This window comes from Capra hircus, chromosome 7, assembly GCF_001704415.2.
Source record: "Capra hircus breed San Clemente chromosome 7, ASM170441v1, whole genome shotgun sequence".
Taxonomy (NCBI): domain Eukaryota; kingdom Metazoa; phylum Chordata; class Mammalia; order Artiodactyla; family Bovidae; genus Capra; species Capra hircus.
Genome location: NC_030814.1, coordinates 92,253,383 through 92,278,786, shown reverse-complemented (window position 1 = coordinate 92,278,786; position 25,404 = coordinate 92,253,383). Strand labels below are relative to the sequence as shown.

Below are 25,404 nucleotides of genomic sequence, written 5' to 3'. Positions count from 1 at the left end.
CCAACGCACTGCAACTAGCGAAACGCCCACGCAGCACCGAAGACCCAGCACCACGAAAAATAAAGTACAACAAAAGGCCTCCCTAGATAGTAAAGTGCAAGAGTAAAATAGCAAAGGAAGCTTTGTCCTGCCAAAATCGAAACGTAAAACTATCATCATGAAAGCAGCACGAAGGACTTGTGATCGGAACCTACAAAGAACTCTTGTAAGCCAACAATAAAAAGACAAAAGAATTCAGTTTAAAAATGGGCAAAGGATTTGGACGTTTGTCCAAAGAAGATACATGTAGGGATATTTGTGATACATCCAGATGATGGAATATGGCTCAGCCATAAAAACAAATGACTGATACACAGAAATGAACTCACGCTACATGGGGAAAGCCACTCGAACAGCCACTACTGGCCTGGAAGGTGATGAATCCCAACCCCATTCCAACAAGCAGAAGCCAGGAAGCTAAAAACTATATCCCCCAGAATCTCATGATGGGTGGGTTCTGGACATAACTTGTGTTCCACTAATTAGGACTGATTTGGACATGACCCATGTCATGTTCCCAGCGGAAACTGGGTGCTTCTGGGGCCAGCAGCAGGGGATCACCTTCTTGCCTGGGCCAGAAGTCTCCTGACCCAGCAGCCTCTTGGGCAGTAGTAGTTTTCCTGGTCCACAGCAGAGATGGTGTGGTTCCACTGTCAGCTCAGTCAGTCCTAAAGGAAATCAACCCTGAATATTCATTGGAAGAGCTGATGGTGAAGCTGAAGCTCCAGTACCTTGTCTACCTGATGTGAAGAGCCAACTCATAGGAAAAGACTTTCATGCTGGGAAAGATTGAGGGCAGGAGGAGAAGCAGGTTACAGAGGATGAGATGGCTGCATGGCATCACTGATTCAATGGGTACGAGTTTGAGCAAGCTCCAGGAGATAGGGAAGGACAGAGAAGCCTGGTGTGCTGCAGTTCATGAGGTCTCAAAGAGTCAGACATGACTTAGTGACTAAACAACCACCACCACCATCAGCTCCTGGAGAGGTGATGGAGCCTCCTGGACTGGTGAGCTAGAAGCGTTCTTAGAACATACTCTTCCAGCCCCACTAGTGATTCCTACCCCGCCTCCAACCCGATTTTTTGAGCTATGACTTACAAACCATAAAATTTACTCCTCATAACAGTACACAAACTTGTAATAAATTCATGCAGTGTGAAACCATTGGGACCCTCTGGGCTTTTTGTATCTGGGTATCTGTTTTCTTCTTCCTGTCTGATTCTTGTGAGAATTGTTCCCATGTGTAGGTGTGTTTTTCATGTGTCTGTGGGGAAGGTGAGCTCTCCATCCCCCTACTCCACTGTCTTGATCCCCCTTCCCTGGTCACAACAGTTTTTAATAAAAAACAGGGACTTCCCTGGTGGTCCAGTGGCTAAGACTCGCTCGAAATGCAGGGGGCCCAGGCTCAAGCCCCTGGTTGGGGAACTAAGATCCTACATGCCTCAACTAAGTAAAACCCAGTGCAGCTAAATAAAAATATTGTTTAAAAAAATACAAGTTAAATGAAAATGTATTTGTTTATTTAGCTGCATCGGGTTTCAGTCATGGTGTGCGAGATCTTTGTCGTGTCATGAAGGATCTTTGGAGGCGGCACATGCGCTCCCTAATTGTGGCATGCAGGTTTCAGTGGGTGTGGGCTCAGTGGTTGCGGCATGCGGGCTTTTAGTTGCTCAGCAGCCTGTGGGATCTTAGTTCCGTGACCAGGGATCAAACCCATGTCCCTTGCATTGCAAGGTGGATTGTTAACCACTGGACCACCCTGGTCACAATATTTTTATCCACTGATCTGAACATGCTTGTATCATATGTATTTATGTTTGACAGCAGCTTAATAGACACAGATGATTCCCTAGCATTGAGCTCATGGCCAGCGGCGCTGTAAGCCACCTGAATGGGGTTTATTTTCTGTGTGTATATTTTTCCATAAGGCTCTTCATAGCTTTCTTGAACTCAAGACCGCTAGTCAGCACATAAGCACTACACTTGGGGGCCGTTTTCAACAGTGAAACCACCAAAAAAAAAAAATGCAGAAAGCATAGTACTAAATAGACCCCCAAAAGACACAGGTTCACAGCTGAAGCCAGGAGGCACCTTGTTGGACCTTCAGCAAGCTGCAAACATGCACATTGGGTTGTTAAACTTTTCCACTGTTCCACCCATTTCTAGAGATGGCTATAGAAATGCCAGATACATTAATTTTGGGGGTTAGTCGCTCAGTCGTGTCCGACTCTTTGCAGCCCTATGGACTGTAGGCCACCAGGCTCCTCTGTCCATGGGATTTCCTGGGCAAGAATACTGGAGTGCATTGCCATTCCCTTTTCCAGGGAATCTTCCCAACCCAGGGATCGAACCCATGTCTCCTGCATTGCAGGCATATTTTTATCTTTACAGTCTGAGCCACATGGGAAGTCCTCAGTGAGCAGGCAAACTTGTAAATATGAAACATGCAAATAAAGAGGATTGACCATACTTACATAGTAAAAGCAGAAAAACGTACAAATTGTTGAGGAACGCTTTAGCCTTATCTCTGTCAGATGCTCTTTTGTGAGGAGAATGTCTATACATTTCTGATCGATTTATCATTTGGTATTTTAAAGAGGAAACAAACGAAAAAAAAAGGAGTGCCTCTGGGTATCTAGGACCTGAAGGGGACACTGGAAGTTTCTTTCTTCCTGTCCTCTTGCTCGGTCCCTCTATATGCTGGGAGATGTCCCCTCCCCACTCTCACCTGTACTGATATCCTTTCAGGAACTGATACTGTGTGTGTGCCGTATCAGTTTTGGTTTGTCTATACATGGACTATTGGATGAGAGAGGAAGAAGGTTCTATTTTCTTTCAAGCTGCTGCTGTCTCACATCTTATGACAACAGCAGACTCATCTTTCCCAGAAGATGGAATTCATAAAAAATCACAGTTATTGGGACTTCCCTAGTAGCTCAGCAGTAAAGAACTCGCCTGCCAGTGCAGGAGATGCGGGTTTGATCCCTAGGTTGGGAAGATCCCCTGGAGGAGGAAATTATCCAGTGTTCTGGCCTGGAAAAATCCTGTGGACAGAGGAGCCTGGGAGGCTACAGTCTATAGGGTTGGAAAGAGTTGGACACGACTGAAGCGACTTAGCCTGCGCTCACCCTCTCCCAAGACTCAGACATGTGAGTTCACACAGCCAGTCAGAATCTGAACCCAGAATCTGAGCTCCGTGACAAAGGACAAGCTGTCCACATCTGGCCAAAAATCAGGACATGGGGCGCCAGAGAGCTTTATTGTCAGAACTCATTGGACAGGTTTCTAAGTCGCTTCCAGGAAGATGAGTGGGTTTGGGGGCCCGGTTTCTTCTTCAAACCGGGCTTTTCTTCTTTGGTGTCTCTGCCAGTCCTCTGGGGAGGGGGAAAAAAAAAAAAAACAGTTGAAACCTACCAGGTCAGATCTTTCTTCTGAACAGGCAGTTCTTCAGGGCCACCCTCATCAGTTTCCCCAGGCTCACGCCCCAAAGGCTTGTAGGAATTCCAAGGTCTATGCTGACCTTGTCGCTTCAAGAGGTATGGCCGGCCCAAGAGTGTTTACCTCTTCCACAGGCAGATGACAAAGAGACTGACGCCCAGGGAATGTGGCTTCTTAATAACACAAGAGACTCATAGTCCCTGTAATGAGGTCTCCCTCTTGCAGGCTGGAGAGAGGAGAAAGATAAGTTCTCACATGGGGACCCTTGGTATATGTGTGTTCATTCTCTGACACCCTTTCACCCAGGGACTGTAAGATAGAGCTGTTCCAGAATAAACAGATCCACTTAGAAATTAAGAAAAAAATTGAATTCCTCTCCAGTGGACTTGAACTTGATATTTACCTTTTTAAAAAAAATTTATTTTTTAATTGAAGGATAATTGCTTTACAGAATTTTCTTGTTTTCTGTCAAACCTCAATATGAATCAGCCATAGGTATAGATATATCCCCTCCCTTTTGAAACTCCCTCCTATCTTCCTCCCAATCCCACCCCTCTAGGTTTATACAGAGCCCCTGTTTGAGTTTCTTGAAACATACAGCAAATTCCCGTTGGCTATCTGTTTTACATATGGTAATATAAGTTTTCATGTTATTCTCTCCATACATCTCACCCTCTCCTCTCCTCTCCCCAAGTCCATAAATCTATTCTCTATGTCTGTTTCTCCATTGCTGCCCTGTAAATAAATTCTTCAGTACCATTTTCCTAGATTCCATATATATGTATTAGAATATGATATTTATCTTTCTTTTTCTGACTTACTTCACTCTGTATAATAGACTCTAGGTTCATCCACCTCATTAGAACTAACTCAAATGTGTTCCTTTTTATGGCTGGGTAATATTCCATTGTGTATATGTACTGCAACTTCTTTATCCATTCATCTGCGATGGACATTTGGTTGCTTCCATGTTCTAGCTATTGTAAATAGTGCTGCAATGAACAATGGGATGCGTGTGTCTTTCAATTTTGGTTTCCTCAGGGTATATGCCTTGGAGTGGGATTGCTGGATCATGTGGTGGTTTTATTCCTAGTTTTTTCAGGAATCTCCATACTGTCTTCCATAGTGGCTGTATCAATTTACATTCCCACTAACAGTGGGGGCGTGTTCCCTTTTCTCCACACCCTCTCAAGCATTTATTGTTTGTAGACTTTTTGATGATGGCCATTCTGACCAGTGTGAGGTTACTCATTGAGTTTTGATTTGCATTTCTCTAATAATGAGAGATGTTGAGCGTCTTTTCATGTGTTTGTTAGCCATCTGTATGTCTTCTTTGGAGAAATGTCTGTTTAGGTCTTTTCCCCCACTTTTTGATTGGGTTGTTTGTTTTTCTGGTATTGAGTTGCATGAGCTGCTTGTATGTTTTGGAAATTAATCCTTTGTCGGTTGTTTCATTTGCTATTATTTTCTCCCATTCTGAGGGTTGTCTTTTCACCTTGCTTATAGTTTCCTTTGCTGTGCAAAAGCTTTTAAGTTTCATCAGGTCTCACTTGTTACTTTTGTTTTTATTTCCATTACTCTAGGAGGTGGGTCATAGAGGATCCTGCTTTGATTTATGTCATCGAATGTTCTGCCTTTGTTTTCCTCTAAAGAGTTTTATAGTTTCTGGTCTTAAATTTAGGTCTTTAATCCATTTTGAGTTTATCTTTGTGTATGGTGTTATAAAGTGTTCTAATTTCATTCTTTTACATGTAGCTGTCCAGTTTTCCCAGCACCGTTTATTGAAGAGGCTGTCTTTGCCCTATTGTATATTCTTGCCTCCTTTGTCAAAAATAAGGTACCTGGGGCATGGGTTTATTTCTGGGCTTTCTATCTTGTTCCATTGGTCTATATTTCTATTTTTGTGCCAGAACCATACTGTCTTGATGACTGTAGCTTTGCAGTATAACCTGAAGTCAGGAAGGTTGATTCCTCTAGCTCCATTCTTTCTCAAGACTGCTTTGGTTATTCAGGGTCTTTTGTGTTTCCATACGAATTGTGAAATTTTTTGTTCTAGTTCTGTGAAAAATGCCATTGGTAATTTGATAGGGATCACACTGAATTTGTAGATTGAGTTTGGTAGTATAGTCATTTTCACAATATTGATTCTTCCTACCCAGGAACATGGAATATCTCTCCATCTCTCTATGTAATCTTTGATTTCTTTCATCAGTGTCTTATAATTTTCTGTGTACAGTTCTTTTGTCTCCTTAGGTAAGTTTATTCCTAGATGTTTTATTCCTTTTGTTGCAATGGTGAATGGGATTGATTCCTTAATGTCTCTTTCTGATTTTTCACTGTTAGTATATAGAAATGCAAGTGATTTCTGTGTGTTGACTTTGTATCCTGCAACTGTGCTAAATTCACTGATTAGCTCTAATAATTTTCTGGTACTATCTTTAGGGTTTTCTATGTATAGTATCATCTCATCTGCAAACAGTGAGACCTTTACTTCTTTTCCGATCTGGATTCCTTTTGTTTCTTTTTCTTCTCTGATTGATGTAGCTAGGATTTCCAAAACTCTGTTGAATAATAGTGGTGAAAGTGGACACGGTTGTCTTGTTCCTGATCTTAGGGAGAATGCTTTCAGTTTTTCACCATTGAGAATAATTTTTGCTGTGGGCTTATTATATATGGCCTTTACTATGTTAAGGTAGGTTCCTTCTATGCCCAGTTTTTGAAGAATTTTAGTCATAAATAGGTGCTGAATTTTGTTGAAGGCCTTTTCTGCATCTATTGAAATGATCATGTGGTTTTTATCTTTCAGTTTGTTAATATGATGCATTACATTGATTGATTTGCATATATTGAAGAATCCTTGCATCCCTGGAATAAACCCAATTTGATCATGGTGTGTGAGGTTTTTGATGTGTTGCGGAATTGTTTGCTAAAATTTTGTTGAGGATTTCTGTATCTATGTTCATCAATGATATTGGCCTATAATTTTCTTTTGTGTGTATGTTGTCTTTGTCTGGTTTTGGTATCAGGGTGATGGTGGCCTTGTAAAATGAGTTGGGAAGTGTTCCTTCTTCTGCAATTATTTGAAAAAGTTTTAGAAGGATAGACATTAGCTTTTCTCTAAATGTTTGATACACTTCTCCCATGAAGCCATCTGGTCATGGGCTTTTGTTTTTTGGGAGATTTTTGATCACAGTTTCAATTTCAGTGCTGTAATTGGGTTGTTCATAATTCATATTTCTTCCTGGTCAGTCTTGGAAGATTGAACTTTTCTAAGAATCTGTCCAATTCCTCCAGGTTATCCATTTGATTGCCATAGAGTTGTTACCATAATAGTCTCTTATGATCCTGTGTGTTTCTGCATTGTCTGTTGTAACCTCTCCTTTCTCATTTCTAATTTTGTTGATTTGATTCTTCTCTCTTTTTTTCTTGATGAGTCTGGCTAAAGGTTTGTCCATTTTGTTTATCTTCTCAAAGAACCAGCTTTTAGTTTTGTTCATCTTTACTGTTGTTTCTTTCATTTCTTTTTCATTTGTTTTTGCTCTGATCTTTATTCTTTCTTTCCTTCTAATTTTGGGCTTTTTTTGTTCTTCTTTTTCCAGTTGTTTTAGGTGTAAAGCTAGGTTGTCTGTTCGACGTTTTCCTTGTTTCTTGAGGTAGGATTGAATTGCTATAAGCTTCCCTCTTAGAACTGCTTTTGCTGCATCCCATAGGTTTTGAGTTGTCATGTTTTCATTGTCATTTGTTTCTAGAAATTTTTTTATTTCTCCAGTAACCTGTTGGTTATTTAGAAACGTATTGTTTAATCTCCATGTGTTTGTGTTTTTTACAGTTTTTATTTCTTGTAATTGATATCTAATCTCATAGTGTTGTGGTCAGAGAAGATGCTTGATATGATTTCAATTTTCTTAAATTTCCTGAGGTTTGATTTGTGACTCAAGATGTGTTCTTATCCTGGAGAATGTTCCATGTGCACTTGAGAAGAAGGTGTATTCTTCTGTATTTGGATGGAATCTCCTGAAGATATCCATGAGATCCAACTCCTCTAATGTATCATTTAAGACATGTGTTTCCTTATTAATTTTCTGTTTTGATGACCAGTCCATTGGTGTGAGTGGGGGGTTAAAGTCTCCTACTATTATTGTGTTACTGTCAGTTTCTCCTTTTGTGTCTGTTGGTGTTTGTCTTATGTATTGAGGTGATCCTCTGTTGGGTGCATAGATATTTACAATTGCTATGCCTTCCAGTTGGATTGATCCCTTGATCATTATGTAGTGTCCTTCCTTATATCTTGTATCTTCTTTATTTTAAGGTCTATTTTGTCTGATTTGAGGACTGTTACTCAAGCTTTCTTTTGCTTCCCATTTGCATGGAATGTATTTTTCCATCCTCTCACTTTCAGTCTATATGTGTCTTCAGGTCTGAAGTGGGTTTCTTGTACACAGCATATATATGGGTCTTGTTTTTGAATCCATTCAGCCAGTCTGTGCCTTTTGGTTGGAGCATTAAATCCATTTACATTTAAAGTAATTATTGATATATATGTTCCTATTGCCATTTTCTTAATTGTTTAGGGTTGATTTTGTAGATCTTTTTTCTTCTCTTGTATTTCTTGACTATATAAGTCCCTTTAACATTTGTTGTAAAACTGGTTTGATGGTACTGAATTCTCTTGACTTTTGCTTGTCTGAAAAGCTTTTGATTTCTCCATCAATTTTGAATGAGATCCTTTCCGGGTACAATAATCTTGGTTGTAGATTTTTCCCTTTCAGTACTTTAAATATATCCTGCCATCCCTTCTGGCTTGCAGAGTTTCTGCTGAAAGATCAGCTGTTAAGTGTATGGGCTTTCTCTTGTATGTTACTTGTTGCTTTTCCCTTGTGGCTTTTAATATTCTTTCTTTTAGTCTTTGTTAGTTTGATTGGTATGTGTCTTGGGTATGGTTCTACTTGGGTTTATCCTGTATGGGACACTTTGCGCCTCTTGGACTTTTATTTCCTTTTCCATGTTGGGGAAATTTTCAACTATAATCCCTTCAAATATTTTCTCATATCCTTTCTTTTTCCCAGAAGACCCCTATAATTTGATTGTTGCTGCGTTTGATATTGTTCCAGAGGTTTCTGAGACTACCCTTAGTTATTTTCATTCTTTTTACTTTATTCTGCTCTTCAGAAGCTATCTCCACCATTTTATCTTCCAGCTCACCGATTCATTCTTCTGCTTCAGATAGTCTGCTATTCCTTCCAGAGTATTTTTAATTTCAGTAATTGTGCTGTTTGTCTCTGTATGTTTATTCTTTAATTCTTCTGGGTCTTTGTTAATTGGTTCTTGCATTTTCTCCATTCTGTTTTCAAGGTTTTTGATCATCTTTACTATCATTATTCTGAATTCTTTTTCAGGTAGTTTGCCTATTTCCTCTTCATTTATTTGGACATTTGTGTTTCTAGTTTGTTCCTTCATTTGTGTAGTATTTCTCTGTCTTTTCTTTTTTTTTTAAACTTACTGTGTTTGAGGTGTCCTTTTCCCAGGCTTCAAGGTTAAATTCTCTCTTCCTTTTGGTTTCTGCCCTCCCAAGGTGGTCCAGTGGTTTGTGTAAGCTTAGTATAGGGTGAGATTTGTGCTGAGTTTTTGTTTGTTTGTTTTCCCTCTGATGGGCAAGGCTGAGTGAGGTGGTGATCCTGTCTGCTGATGATTGGGTTTGTATTTTTGTTTTGTTTGTTGTTTAGATGAGGCATCCTGCACAGGGTGCTACTGGTGGTTGAGTGATGCCAGGTCTTGTATTCAAGTGGTTTCCTTTGTGTGAGTTCTCACTATTTGATAATCCCTAGGGTTTGTTCTCTGGTAGTCTAGGGTCTTGGAGTCACTGCTCCCACTCCAAAGGCTCAGAACTTGATCTTTGGTCAGGAATGAAGATTCCACAAGTGGTTTGTTATGGCATTAAGTGAGATTAAAACAAATACCCAAAAACGAGAAACCAAAGAGGAAACCCAGACAAATGGCAGTTACAAAACCAGGCAAATAATAATTAAAATAGTGGAATATATGCATATACCTATATACCCATTAGCAAAATCAAAACAGCCCAACAAAAATAAAGTACAATAGATTGATCCAGCAAACAAAGAAACCAAAAATTACATTTACCAGTTAAGAACAAAACTAACTAAAGCACAAACTGGAAAACAAAACTAAAGCAAGGTGCCAAGTGGGGAATGAAGCAATGAACACAAAACTAACAAATATGTTGAGAAGAAAGGAAAGAAAGAATAGGTATGCAAAGTTAAATAGAGGTAGATAAAGATTTGTATATATTAAAGATTAACTGCAAGGGGGAAAGAACAGTAGGAAAAGCAAACAAAGGAATAAATAATAATAGATTTTTTAAAATAAAAAATTAAAATTAAAGAAAAAAGAAAAGAAGAAAGAAAACTCCACCGAACTGCAAAAGCCCAACATAGAGGCAGAGGTTTATAACAACAATAAAAAGTGTGACTGAAAAAAAAAGCTTAATTAGATTTCATAGTGCCAATAAAGTCAACATCTGCAACAGGCTGGGGGTAGGAAAACAAAACAAAACAAAACAAAAAAATTCCTAAAGACTCTACGGAACAAGTCAAAACATAAGAATAATAACTGGTTTTCTTGAGTCACTGCTGCCAGAGTCCTCTCCCTCGCTGGGAGTCACAGACACCTCGCCTGTCTAGGCTGTCCTCCAATAGCATGCTGGTTCTAGACCTGCACTGAAGCAACTTAGCATTCACGCACAAACCAAGGAGAAGGGCTTCAGAAGGGACCAACTGAGCCAGCCAGCCTTGACTGTGGGGAGACTCCCAGCGTTCAGGGCCCTGAGGAAAGATTCTTGTTTAAGCCCTGGGCCTGCAGAACTGTCTTCTGTGGCAGTCCTGGGAAACCAGCACAGGGCATCTGAGCAGAAGGGTTTGACCACGAGAGAATTATAGGTAGGTCTTGGGACAACGGAAGATGTGTCCACCTCTCTGCCCACACCGTGCGTCGTGCTGGGTTTCTAAAACCCTACCTGTGACTCCTGGCATCGTGGAGGCTCCTTGTGAGAAAGACTTTGGGGAAAGGGAGGGCGCAGGGGGTAGTGGGAAAAGCTCAAATCTCTGTCCCTCACTTCCCTGGTGGTCCACTGGTTACGAATCCACCTTGCAATGCCAGGGACACAGGTTCAACCCCTTGTCCCTGAAGATCCCACATGCCGCCAAGCAAGTAAGCCCGTCCCCGCGCCCTGCTGAGCCCGCACTCTAGAGCCCATGCTCTGCAACAAGAGAAGCCCGAGCACTGTGACTAGGAAAACCCTCGGCACCAGCAAAGACCCAGCGCAGCCCGAAAATTGGGCCTGTGTGCACTGCTGGGATGGGCCGTGGCACCAGCAAAGACCCAGCATAGCCCAAAAAATTAGGCCTGCGTGCACTGCTGGGATGGGCCGTGGCACCAGCAAAGATCCAGCGCAGCCCAAAAAATTGGGCCTGCGTGCACTGCTGGGATGGGCCGTGGCACCAGCAAAGATCCAGCGCAGCCCAAAATTAGGCCTGCATGCCTCTGCTGGGATGGGCCGTCGCACCTCATTCCTTGGGCTTCCGGCCAGTAGAACTCCCCCACCTGCCTCCCACAACAGTTTCTGACAAAAGGGCTTCTACAGAGAAGCCACCAGGAAACATTTGGGCATTTCACATTTGGGCTCTGGTTTTGGGATGCAAAGACTGCCTGGCTCCCTCTACCAGACGAGTGGAAAAGGCAGGAGGAACAGCTAACAGAGGTGACAGCCAGGCAGGAAGGAGCAGGCGCGCCCCACTGGGACCTAGGTGGAGGGTGAGTGGAGGGCAGACACCATCCAGAGCCCACGGCCGCTGAGCATGTGTGCACGTGTGGAGACCACCTGTGTTGGACTCGTCTGTGGCCCAGCCTGCCAAGCCGGTCTCACCATCAGGGCAGCCAGGCCCTGCTCCGCCAACGCCGTCACTGGTAGATGCTGTAGATCTGCCTTCTGTATTTCTGGAGGATGAAATGGCGTTTAATCTTTGTCGTCGGACCTGCCCAGAAAGCAAAAACCGGTTCAGACGTGGGGGTGAAATAAGAGTCCGTGTACCCTGGGCGTGACCAGGCGGCAGGATCTCGTGGCTGGGGCTGGGCTGGTGGCTGGCCATGCCCTCATCTTCCTGGGGCACTGCCTTTGCCATCTTAAGGGATGGCGAAGGAGACTGTCTGCTTCACACACACACAGCTCCCTTTCTGGGAATAAAATCTCAACTCCTTACTACAGCTGAACGTGACCTCTCTCCACCGTGACTTCACAGGCCTCCCAGTTGTTCCCACGACTCTCCAGGCACCGTCCTGCCTGAGGGCCATGGTACCTGCTGCCCCCTCAGCCAGGAATATCATTCCCCTTCAATTGTTTGCCCAAAAGGCTCCTTTTCATCCTCTGAGTCTTACCCTAAGGACCACTTCCTGAGAGCAGGCTTCCCAGTTCCTTCTGGCCAAAGCAGCTTGCTGTCTGACCACTGACCCATCACCCGTCTAGCCCACTGTCACACCTGCTACACTGCCCAGTCTTCTCGCCTCCCTGGCACATCAGAGTCTGCAACTGCTGGGGGTGGGATCGGGGGAAGGTGGACACGATCTCCCTCCGGGTAGCCACCCCTCAGTCGGCAGCTGGTCCCACAGGCCCTCTGACTCCCAGAATAAGACGTGTCTCCTCAGCGCCCACAGGGCCCTGGACACCATCAGGGGACCAGCCTCCAAGTGTCGAAGCTCTCCAGGCCACTCACCTAGCTCTCCGCCACTGATGGAAAAGTCCTTCTCCAAGATGACCCACTTCTGAATCTTCTGTGCGTTGGAGATGGCTTTTTGGTTGACAGCACTGATGCCTTTCTGGATGGCCGCATAGACCATGGGATCTCGCAGGTCCAGGATCTCAGACACCGTGGTCGCCTGGCTGCCCACCTCCCGGCAGAACTTGATCGCCTCCCAGTTCAGCATGTCCAGTGGCTCTCCGGTTATTTTGTCAACCTCGCACTGCCCCCGCGACACCCCTGTCACAACCCCTAGCATCCAGCCCCAGGGACCAAGATGCAGCTTCCCACCTGCTGGAAAACCCACGTTACCTTCAGTGTCAGGAGGATGCTCAGGAACTTGGCCTTGTCGCCCACCAACATGGCATTACTAATGATGGGGATCGTCTCCTTAACCAGGTTCTCGATGGGAACGGGGGCCACATTCTCGCCACCGGCTGTGATGATGATTTCTGAAACGAGGCATGACTGGGGGTGGGTCCAACCAGGACAGCCCAGGGGCCCCGTGCCTTTGCAGATCAGAGGGGCCCAGGTGTCAGCAGCAACCACCACTCCCCCAAAAAACCCCAGGAGCAGAGGAGCACCCCTGCCCTTGGCCAGGTTGCTCTCCATGTCCTCCTCCAAGCGCCAGACCCAGAGACTCTGCCCCTCCTCCCCCATCTTCTTCAGATTCCCATTGAGCATCCACATCCTGAGTATTCCACTTGGACAGCATCTTGTCTACTCCTGGCCTGTTCCTTGGTCCCCTGTGCCCTGATCCAGGCCCTCTGGTATGCCCTTGCCTGGAGAATAGTCAAGAGCTTCTGACCATGCCCTGACTCTCTGTCTCCTGCTGTTCCCATTGTCTGGCAACTTTCAAAGATCCCAAGTCCAGGCTCCTCCCGGGGGTGTGTGGTGCCTCCCTAGTTTTGGCAGGCTCTTAAAGGATTGTGTCACTGTCTTCCCCTGCCTAAAATCCTTCAGGAGCTCCTCCTCCTGCCCGAGACACAGTCTTCACTTGTTCCTCCATCCTGGGACACTTGCTGCTTCCTGTCCCACCCACACAGACTCTCTCCATTCCATCCTGATCTTGCAGTCACCTCCGCTGAGGTCCCTGTAGCACTAGGAATGATCCGTTTGGGCCCATGATGGACATCTGTGATACTGTCTGCCCAGTGACTCCTCCGTCCTTTGAGTTTCTTTAGAGAACTACCCTCCATCTCTGTGTGGTCTGGGGAGGGGGTGGGCTGCTGGGGTGAGCCTGTGACCACATCGGACCAGTCAGTGTATTCCATCCTCTACAGTGATTCATTCGGAGATGGGATACTGACCCAGGAAGATCCAGTGAGAATCAGACATAAAACTTGCTGACGCTGTTGGGAGTAGTACACTCTTCCTCAACCTTTGGGTGTTAACGATGAGCCTAGACTGTTGGCAGCCATCTTATCATCAAGTTGGAAAAGCCTCCTCAAGAATGGCATCAGGGAGCTCCCTAGTGGTCCAGTGGTTAAGAATCTAGCTTCCAATACAGGGGATGTGGGTTCAATCCCTGGTCAGGGACTTAAGACCCCACATGCCATGTGGCAACCAAGCCCTTGAGCCACAACTACTGAGCCCACGTAACAAAGAGCCCGCATGCCTCATCTAAGACCAGATGCAGACAAAGAAATAAATGAATAAATAAACAAGAATGGTGTAAATACAGAGGGGACCTTGGTCACAGGATAAAGAGACCTGAATTCAGCCATGCCCGAAGCATGCACTTTTGGACTTTACAGTTTGAGCCAGCAGCTTTACTTTTCCACTCAAACCTGTTTAAGAAGGGTTTTCTGTTGCTTATCACAGAAATAATGGTAACATAGCCCTCTTACTGAACAGTTACAGCCTATGTCAGGCTCCATGCCAAATGCTCTACATCAGAGGTTGTGGGCTAAATTCCACAGTGCTCCTTCTGCCTGTTTTTGTAAGGCCACGAGCTAAAAAGTTTTTACATTTTTAAAAGGTTGGAAGGAAATCCAGAGAAGAGCAATATTGGTGACACGTGAAAACCCTGTGATGTTTGTATTAGTGCCTGGCCACGACCACAGGTCTGGACATCAACTTTTGTCCCACGGCAGTCGAGTGGAGCAGCTATGTCAGAGACCCTGTATCCTGCAAATCCAAAATATCTATACATGGGCCCTTTAGGGCTTCCCTGGTGGCTCAGTGGTATAGAATCTTCCTGCCAATGCAGGAGAAGCAGGAGACATAGGTTCTGTCCCTGGCTCGGGAAGATCCCCTGGAGAAGGAAATGGCAACCCACTCTAGTATTCTTGCCTAAAGAACCCCATGGACAGAGGAGCTTGTCGGGCTGCTGTCCATGGGGTCACAAAAGAGACACAGGTTAGTGACTAAAACAGTGACCAACTTTATGGGAAAAGTTGACTGATCCCTGTTCTGTATCATTTCATTTAATCATGATAACTCTGTAGTTAAACTGTTATCTGTAAATGACAGGGGAGGGAACAGAGGTTTGAGGCCCAGTATAGGCTTCTTTTCTGGCTCCATCTTGCTGAGGGCCAGATGCTGGGCACAGGGATAGCACTGGGCTGGACAGTGCATGGGCTGGGGTGTTCCTGTACATCTGTGTGAGCACCCATCCCCATGAAAGGTGGAAAGGTGGAAAGGCAGAGCCTTCAGTGTTCAAGGCTGGCCTGCTCGCTGGAGGCCCCTGGGAACCCAGCCCCAGTACCTTTGATGCGGCCGGTGATAAAGAGGAAGCCCTGGTTGTCCATGCGGCCCAGGTCCCCAGAGTGGAGCCAGCCCTCCTCGTCAATGGCCTCCCTGGTCGCGTCCTCCTGCTCCAGGTAACCCATGAAGACATGCCGGCCCCAGAGGCAGACTTCCCCCACGCCATCCTTGCTTGGCTGGTACAGCATGTTCTTACACCCTGTCACAACTTTGCCAGAACTGCCAGGGGACAGGAGGGAGGAAGACTGAGGCTCAGGGGCTGAGGTCACCCGGTTCCTGACCACCAGCTCAGCTGGCCTGGGCAGGAGCTGCCGCTGCATCCTCCCCAGGACCCAGTGGGTGCTTGTGACTGTTGGCTGAGTGGAGAGAGGGCTGGTCCCACCAAGGGAGTCAAATTCCCAAAAACCTGGTGAACTGGGCTTCCCTGGTGGCTCAGTGGTAAAGAATCTGCCTGTGATGCAGGAGACAGCGAGTTTGATCCCTGGGTCAGGAAGATCCCCGGAGAAGGAAATGGCAACCCACTCCAGTATTTCTGCCTGGGAAATCCCATGGACAGAGGAGCCTGATGGGCTACAGTCAGTGGGGTCACAAAGAGTCAGACACAACTGAGTGACACTTTCACTGGTGAACTGGGAAGCCCAGTGGAGTTGTAGGTTGGTTTTATCTTCACGTACATGGCAGAAAGACTTCCCAGCTTAAAAACAACAATGGGATTCCCCAGTGGCCAAGTGGTTGGGACTCCATGTTTTCCCTGCTGAGGGTCTGGGTTCCATCCCTGATCGGGGAACTAAGATCCCGCAAGTCACATGGAGTGGCAAAAAAAAAAAAAAAAGAAAAGAAAACCAACCAGCCCCAGCAACAAAACCCTCTCTAGAAAACAGGAATGTTACCCTGAATGCAGTGACCAGCACAGCTGATTTTAGGTAAAATGACCAGCCAGAGTCTCTTTATAGTTACTTCCACAGGACAGAGCGCTAGTGAAATCTGGATTTTCATGAAATTCCTTTCGCTAGTGATACCACTTGGGAGGATGGTCTTAGGATGCAGAGAAGGAAGTATTTTCTTTCTGCCTGGCTGAGATCTCTTCTATTGGCAGTTAGAAGGGTCGGTGGTTTTCGGGTGAAGTGTAGAAACTCCCTTAGTCAGCAAGTGGAAAAAGAAGGCAGGCCTGAGATGCTTAAAATGTATATGAGTGTATAAATGTGGACTCTGGAGAAAGGGTACAGGTGAACAGACACAGAGAACAAATGTATTGACCCCACCGGGGGAAAGGCAGGGTGGGATGAATTGGGAGATTGGCATTGACGTGTATACACTACAATGTGCAAGACAGATGACTAATGAGAGTCTCCTGTAGAGCACAGGGAACGCTACTCAGTGTTGTGGTGATCTTTGGGAAGGAAAGCCAAAAAGAGCACACACACACACACACACACACACACACACACACACACACGACCAAGAACTTCCCGATGTACAAGCTGGGTTTAGAAATGGCAGAGGAACCAAAGATCAAATTGCTACCATCTGTTGGATCATAGAAAAAGCAACAGAATGCCAGAAAAATATCTACTTCTGCTTCATTGACTACACAGAAGCCTTTGACTGTGTGGATCACAACAAAACTGGAACATAGTTGAAGAGATGGGAATGCCAGACCACCTTACCTGTCTCCTGAGAAAACTGTATGTGGGTCAAGAAGCAACAGGACATGGAACGACTGACTGGTTCAAAATTGGGAAAGGAATATGACAAGGCTGTAGATTGTTACTCTGCTTATTTAACATATATGCAGAGTACATCATGCAAAATGCCAGGCTGGAGGAATCACAAGCTGGAATCAAGACTGCCAAAAGAAATGTCAACAACCTCCCATATGCAGAGGATACCACTCTCATGGCGGAAAGTAAAGAGGAACTAAGGGGCCTCTTGATGAGGGTGAATGTTGGCCTAAAACTCAACATTCAGAAAACCAAGATCATGACATCTGGTCCCATCACTTCATGGCAAATAGAAGGAAATAGAAGTGGAAATAGTGACAGATTTTATGTTCTTGGGCTCCAAAATCACTGCAGCCATGAAATTAAAAGATGCTTGCTCCTTGGGCGGAAAGCTGTGACAAACCTAGACATTGCATTAAAGAGCAGAGACATCACTCTGACAACAAAGATTCATATAGTCAAAGCTATGGTTTTCCCATATGAATGTCGACATTCTAGGAATCAGCGAACTAAGATGGACTGGAATGGGTGAATTTAACTCAGATGACCATTATATCTATTATTGTGGGCAGGAATCCCTTAGAAGAAATGGAGTAGCCATCATAGTCAACAAAAGAGTCCGAAATGCAGTACTTGGATGCAATCTCAAAAAAGAATGCTCTCTGTTCGTTTCCAAGGCAAACCGTTCAATATCGCTGTAATCCAAGGCTATGTCCCAACCACTAACACTGAAGAAGCTGAAGTTAAACGGTTCTATGAAGACCTACAAGACCTTTTAGAACTAACACCCCAAAAAGATGTCCTTTTCATTATAGGGGACTGGAATGCAAAAGTAGGAAGTCAAGAAACACCTGGAGTAACAGGCAAATTAGGCCTTGGAGTACAGAATGAAGCAGGGCAATGGCTAATAGAGTTTTGCCAAGAGAACGCACTGGTCATAGCAAACACCCTCTTCCAACAACACAAGAGAAGACTCTACACATGGACATCACCAGATGGTCAACATCGAAATTAGACTGATTATATTCTTTGCAGCCAAAGATGGAGAAGCTCTATACAGTCAGCAAAAACAAGACTGGGAGCTGACTGTGGCTCAGATCATGAACTCCTTATTACCAAATTCAGACTTAAATTGAAGAAAGTGGGGAAAACCACTAGACCATTCAGGTATGACCTAAATCAAATCCCTTATGATTATACAGTGGAGGTGATGGAATTCCAGTTGAGCTATTTCAAATCCTAAAAGATGATGCTGTGAAATTGCTGCACTCAATATGTCAGCAAATTTGGAAAACTCAGCAGTGGCCACAGGACTGGAAAAGGTCAGTTTTCATTGCAATCCCAAAGAAAGGCAATGCCAAAGAGTGCTCAAACTACCGCATGATTGCACTCATCTCACACGATAGTAAAGTAATGCTCAAAATTCTCCAAGCCAGGCTTCAGCAATACGTGAACCATGAACTACCAGATGTTCAAGCTGGTTTTAGAAAAGGCAGAGGAACCAGAGATCAAATTGCCAACATCTGCTGGATCATCGAAAAAGCAAGAGAGTTCCAGAAAAACATCTATTTCTGCCTTATTGACTATGCCAAAGCCTTTGACTGTGTGGATCACAATAAACTGTGGAAAATTCTGAAAGAGATGGGAATACCAGACCACCTGACTTGCCTCTTGAGAAACCTGTATGCAGGTCAGGAAACAACAGTTAGAACTGGACATGGAACAACAGACTGGTTCCAAATAGAAAAAGGAGTACGTCAAGGCTGTATATTGTCACCCTGCTTATTTACCTTCTATGCAGAGTACATCATGAGAAATACTGGGATGGAAGAAGCCCGACCTGGAATCAAGATTGCCGGGAGAAATATCAATAACCTCAGATATGCAGATGACACCACCCTTATGGCAGAAAGTGAAGAGGAATGAAAGAGCCTCTTGATGAAAGTGAAAGTGGAGAGTGAAAAAGTTGGCTTAAAGCTCAACATTCAGAAAATGAAGATCATGGCACCTGGTCCCATCACTTCATGGGAAATAGATGGGGAAACAGTGGAAACAGTGGCTGACTTTATTTTTGGGGGCTCCAAAATCACTGCAGATAGTGATTGCAGCCATGAAATTAAAAGATACTTACTCCCTGGAAGGAAAGTTATGATCAATCTAGACAGCATATTCAAAAGCAGAGACATTACTTTGCCAACAAAGGTCCATCTAGTCAAGGCTATGGTTTTTCCAGTAGTCATGTATGGATGCGAAAGTTGGACTATAAAGAAAGCTGAGCACCAAAGTATTGATGCTTTTGAACTGTGGTGTTGGAGAAGACTCTTGAGAGTCCCTTCGACTGCAAGGAGGTCCAACTAGTCCATCCTAAAGGAAATCAGTCCTGGGTGTTCTTTGGAAGGACTGATGTTGAAGCTGAAACTCCAATATTTTGGCCACCTGATGCGAAGAGCTGACCCATTGGAAAAGACTCTGATGCTGGGAAAGATGGAGGGCAGGAATGGAAGGGGACGACAGAGGATGAGATGATTGGATAGTATCACCGACTCAATGGACATGAGTCTGAGCAAACTCTGGGAGATGGTGAGGGACAGGGAAGCCTGGCATGCTGCAGTCCATGGGGTCACAGAGACTTGGACACGACATAGTGACTGAACAGCAGATGACTGATTCACTTTGCTATACAGTAGCAAATAACTTTGTAAAGCAACTATACTCTGGTATAAGTTTAAAAAAAAAGTACAAAGAGGATTCTTACGACTTCCCAATTAAAAACTTTCCTAGAAGTGTGGAAAAACTCAGAAGCTGTACAAGTTTGATGTGTTCATCCAAGTAAAGCTGAAAAAAAATTCTACACAGAAAAAAAATAAAAGCCACCTGTTTAAGGAAGGACTACTCTTTGGTTTGGGGGAAAAAAACAAAGCTCAAGTGGGCATTTGGGGTTACAGAAAACAGACCCAGGTGCAGTTGTGTGCTGGAAGGGGTGGATACTGATGTACAGAGTAAAGTAAGAAGGAAGAGATGGTTTTGCCAGATTGGGAAGATCAGACTTCGATTTCACTAAGTTCAAAGCCAAATGCAACCTGGCCAAACACGAGAGGAGACTCGAACTTGCAGTATGGTGCATTTGGTGGGGGCCAGAGGGACAGGGAAGGACGACCAGGAGGTCCTGAGAAGGAACATGGCTCCCAGGCTCCGAGTGGAACTCGCCTTTGGTGTTCTTACTGCATCAGTGTCACTGGGCTCCATCCTGCAGCCCAAGGTGAGCTAAGCTTGGGAGAAAGCCAGAGGGGCCTGGGGACATGTTTGAAACAAAGCCTCTTGGAGATGAAGGGTCCCTAGGCCTCAGGAGGTCAACCTGGGGTGGGACATCTGGAGGCAGAGCTCACAAGTGACAGATAGGGAGGGTACATACATAGAATGTTTGGGAGACCTCCCTCTTTGTCCGCAGGCTCTCGGACAAATTGGGGCTTCCCACAGTCATGAAGATTTGGAGCCTGGAGGCTGGAGACCCCAAGTCAGGATCCATCATATCCCAGAAACCCTCCCACCTCCATCCCCTTTGACCCAGCGTTGCCAGAGGACCAGGTGTCTGCCTAGGAGACCAGTACCTTTGAAACTTGTAGTTTGCCAGGGTGGATATGGAGTGGGGCCCTGAGCTCTCACTCATACCGTACACGTCGCCTATTGGTATGTCCAGGCTTAAAAAGAACTCGGAAGTCTCCTGGTTGAGGGGTGCGGCCCCACTGATAAAAATGCGGCAGTGATCCAGGCCAAGGGAATTCTTGATTTTGGTGAACACGAGTGCCTTTGCCATGCGGTAGCTCATGGGAGGGTCATGTTCCCTGTGAACATGGATGCCAAGGAAGGTTCTGTAGCCACAGAGCCACACAGGGGTGGATGGGACCCAGCTGGAGAAGGCTGAGCCCCCTCACCCACCGCCCTCCATGCCTGGCCCCAGTGGTCCCACCACTTACCCTAGCATCCTTTTCAAATTGACCTTTAAGCCAATATTCCTTGCCCACAAAAACACCTTTTTCCTCAAGCTTGAAGACTTGCCAACAGCCTCCTTTATCTTCTCGTGCATCTTTTCCCAAATTCGGGGTACCCCCAGGAAGGCAGTAGGCTTTACCTCTTGCAAGGTGTTGACCAAGGTACCCTATTGGACACAGAGCTCAGTCAGCAACACCTGCACCCTAGGTGTCCATCTCTCCTCAGCCACTGAGGGCAGCCCAGGAGAACTTTCTCCTAGTTTTCTGGACCAAGGTGAGCTCCTGACCCACAGGAGCCAGCCCATTGACTAGCCAGTGGCCAATCAGTTTAACCCATTCTCCCTGGGGACATAGTGGAGCGTACAGACTGGTAGAATATTTTTGGAAGGCAGTGTGACAGTGCTGCTAACATTTTAAATACAGCTAGGCAACTTCACTTCTGTGGGTGATAGAACTCAGCTGGACAAAAGTCTCCGATACACAGAGAAATACATGTGAGATGCTCTTAGTGCATCATTTTGTAATAAAATGAAAACAGGGTACGTAGCCAGTGTGGGGGGAGTGGCTAAAGAAACTGTTGCCCAAGCATGAAGTGGAGTATCATGAAAGAGTCTCCCTCAAATTGATCTACAGGTTCAATGTCATCACTATAAAAAATAGGCAAGATATTTTATACCAACTGACAAACTGCATGGAAATGCAGAGGACCTGGAATAACCAAAGCAATTCTGAAAAACAAAATCAGAGGACTTACTATTACTTGATTTTGAAACTGACTATAATGTAGGGTGATCAACTGTCCTGATACGTCCAGAACTGGAGGTGTTCCTGGAATGTGGGGTAATTTTTATTTATGAAACTGGGAGAGTCCTGGTAGACAGGAACAAGGTGATCTCACTACCAAAAAGCTGGAGAAATAAAGTCAGTGAGGTTTTGGTGTAAGGACAGACATAAAGATCAATGAAACAACTGAAAATCTAAAGATGAATCTTTACATTTATAATCAACTGATACTCAATAAAAGTGCCAAAGACAAACAAGCAGCGAGCTTAGCTAACTTAGAGCATTCTTGGCAGACACAAAAATTACCTCAAAATGGACCACAGACCTAAAAGGAAGAGCTGTTAACAGATCTAAAAGCCCTCCAGAAGAACACATAGAAGAAAATCTCTGTGACTTTAGATACAGTATGTGTAAGTCACTTGGTCGTGTCTGACTCTTTGTGACCCCATGGACTGTAGCCCATCAGGCTCCTCTGTCCATGGAGTTCTCCAGGCAAGAATACTGGAGTGGGTTACCATTTCCTCCTCCAGCCCTTAGGGTAGGCAATGATTTTCTTAAAAATTACACCAGAAGCAAGAAAGGAAAAAAAAAAAATCAATAAATTGGAGAGTTAACACTCATTAGAGGTGAACATTTTCTGTTTTTCAAAAGACACTAGTAAGAAAACGAGAAGACAAGCCACAGAACTGGGAGCAAGTATTTGCAAAACCTATCTTTGATAAACAATTTGTGTGAAGAGCACAACATTCAACAATAAGATGTACAACCCCATTTTTACACAGGCGAAACTGTGAACAAGAGATTTTTCCGAAGAAGATACACAGGTGGCCAATACGCACAGGAAAAGTTGCTCACCATCATTAATCATTTGAGAGATGCAAATTAATAGGAGAGAGACCACTTCACGTCCACTGCTGCTGCTGCTGCTGCTAAGTCGCTTCAGTCGTGTCCGACTCTGTGCAACCCCATAGACGGCAGCCCACCAGGCTCCCCTGTCCCTGGGATTCTCCAGGCAAGAACACTGGAGTGGGTTGCCATTTTTTCCTCCAATGCATGAAAGCGAAAAGTGAAAGGATGGCAATAATAATAACAAAAATAGTAACAACAAGTGTTGGTGAGGGTACGGAGGAACTGGACCTCTCGTACGCTTCTGGTGGGAATGTAAAATGGCACAGCCTCCTTGAAAACACTTGCAGTTGCATAAATGTTAAGACAGGAATTCCCTGGCAGTCCTGTGGTTAAGACTCCATGCTCCCACTGCAGGGGGCACAAGTTCGATCCCTGGTCAGGAAACTAAGATCCTGTGTGCTGAAGCCAAAAACAAGTTAAAACGGCTTTGTTCCTAGTGCTGAGTTGCTTCAGCCATGTCTGACTCTTTGAACCAAATGGACCATGGCCCACCAGGCTCCTCTGTTCATGGGATTCTCCAGGCAAGAATGCTGGAGTGGGTTACCATTTCCTTCTCCAGGTGATCTTTCTGAACCCAAGGATCAAAGCCCCGTGTACTGTGCCTCCTGCATTGCAGGCAGATTGTTTACCGCTGAGGCACTGGAGAAACCCATTAATATTTCTGTAGATATGCATATTCCCAGTAAGTGGGGTAAACATGAAGACTCAAATAGCTTCACATCAGTTCAGGTCAGATTCTACTGCCAAAAATGTTTGGTTTGTGGAGGGTTTTGGAGCTGGGAGTACTGAATTAAAAAAAAAAAAAAAACAAAAACGCTACACACACACACAAATTCTGCCTTTAGTACCACTCACGTTTTAGTCTTAGGTAGTTCAGTATACAGCCTGAAAAACCATGGACACCATGATTTGGATAAAGATAAAAACAAAAAGAAGGTGGTTAACCAATTCACATGCTGCTAAAGGGGAGCATTAGCTGAGGACAGAGAAGGAACCCCTCTGCTTACCAGATCTGGGCCTTGATGGAGCCATCCACCCTTCCAAGCTGCCCTTAACCTTGACCCCACACCCCCAGATCTGGGCCCTGTTGGAGCCGTCCACCCATCTGGGCTGCCCTCAGCCTTGATACCTTGAGAGCGTCTGGTTCAGCAAAGTAGATGAAAGCCCCGACCTTAATGGGCACCCAGACATCCATCATCTGAGCTGCGATGTGGCTGAGAGGGAGGTAGCTGACCACCACCTCCTGCTTTTCGGGGGCATAAGCCAGGTCGCATTCCCTTGCCACCGACCCCGCTGTCCACGTGATCTAGAACACAAGCTGAGCTTAGGACCCAGTGAGATCAGACACGCTTCCTCCTCCTCACCTGAGGGCTGTTTAAACGCAGTTCTTTACCAAATGCAAGGCACCTCCTAAACGCTAGGCACCGCTCCTGTTCTTTACAAACATCGAGTCATTTAGTCCTCATCTTAACACTGGGGTTGAGAACTGTGATTCTCCCCCATCATTGAGATGGGAAACCAGAGGCACAGTTCACTAACTTGCCTGAGGCTGGGACGAACTGTAAACTTCAGTGGGCAGCTTTGGAGGATTACCAGACGCCCCAGGATCCAAAAGGAGACCCTAGAGTCATGATGTCTACCGGGAAAGTCAGAAAATCTGAAGGACTCAGTGTCTTAACTCCAGGGACTTCCCTGGTGGTCCAGTGGTTAAGAATCCACTTTCTAATGTGGAAGATCAGGTTCAATCCCTGGTCAGGGAACTAGGAGCCCACATGTCACAGGGCAGCTAAGCCCGTGCACCACAACTGCTGAGCCTGCTTGCCACAGTGAAAGATCCCACATGACTAAGACCCAACACAGCCACACACACAAAAGAAATCCTGACTCCACCATTTACTAGCTGAGTGACCCTGGGCTATTTGCTTAAAATCCCTTGCAACCTCTATTTGCTCATCTGTAAAATGGGCACAGAATTTCCTTGTGCCAACATAAAATTAAGAAACAAACACTGTCCAAAACACAAAAAGACCACTCTTAATCCCGTGGAATAAACACCCCAACAATTAGTATATTAATGTTTTTCTTAAAAAGTTTTAAAATTTTTATTGGAGTGTAGTTGCTTTATAACTCTATGAATGTTTTTCTTTGTCCAGTGCATACTTTGATGAAAAGTTTTAGCATATCTATAATTTAGCAATCTACACTTCTTATGGTATCATACACTGGTCATTAATCCGGCCACATGGGCCACTGCACTGTTATTCCAACAGGTCAGGTGAAGTCCTGCCTCAGGGCCTTTGCACTGGCCATTCCCACTGCCTGGGATCTGCTTCCTTCAACTGTCTCCACAATTATTAATAACTCTTTGGATGCTGAATTGCTAGTTAAATGTCACCTCTTAGAGAAGCTGTCTCACCCCCAAACCGAAGCTTCCAGCATCTGTCTAATCCTCTGAGTACTACTTGCCACAATCTCAGTGGTTTTATTTATTCGTTCCCTGTCTGTCTTCCCAGGGGCCACGATTGGGTCTGTTCTGTCCAAAGCCATTTTCCAAGCACATAGTAGGTGCCCAGTGAATTTTTGTTGAGAAGGGACATTTAAGAGAAGAGAAGGGACATTTAAGAGCAAGGAAACATGCAAAACCCTTGGCCCATGGTGAGCCCTCAAGATTCATCCCTTGTCTTTCTCTGGGTCTCAGGATGGAGGGATTTTCCTTCTGCCCTCAGAAGCACTGTCACTCCAGAGGCCCAAGGAATCCAGCACCCGTTTGTTGAGAAAAGGGGCTAGGTACGTGCAGACTCTGATTTACAGTCGTTCAAACACCCGTGGGTTCAGAACCTGGCTCAAGCTCATTCTTCGCTCTCTAACCTTGCTCAAGTCATGTCCCCTCTCTGAGCCTGTTTCCCCATCTGTGAAAGGGGTTAATGACACATCTTAACCTCGTGGAGTTTCTGTGAGGGGTTATATCTGTTTATCTCAGCATGGCCTAGTATTCTATAAAATGG

General features: G+C 45.1%; 1 protein-coding gene across 1 annotated transcript in view; it reads right to left on the bottom strand.

The window, feature by feature from the left end:
- Positions 3,279-25,404, bottom strand: part of ACSBG2 (acyl-CoA synthetase bubblegum family member 2) — a 37,701-nt gene continuing 15,575 nt past the window's right edge. Inside the window, exons 6-14 of the mRNA XM_018050924.1 lie at positions 23,529-23,705; positions 20,693-20,874; positions 20,327-20,560; positions 14,999-15,216; positions 12,601-12,740; positions 12,265-12,511; positions 11,421-11,529; positions 3,602-3,704; positions 3,279-3,414 (exon numbers count right to left, since the gene is read on the bottom strand). Of these exons, the coding sequence (XP_017906413.1) occupies positions 11,456-11,529; positions 12,265-12,511; positions 12,601-12,740; positions 14,999-15,216; positions 20,327-20,560; positions 20,693-20,874; positions 23,529-23,705 (1,272 nt within the window). The 3' untranslated portion in view covers positions 3,279-3,414; positions 3,602-3,704; positions 11,421-11,455. The remainder of the gene's footprint in view (positions 3,415-3,601; positions 3,705-11,420; positions 11,530-12,264; positions 12,512-12,600; positions 12,741-14,998; positions 15,217-20,326; positions 20,561-20,692; positions 20,875-23,528; positions 23,706-25,404) is intronic.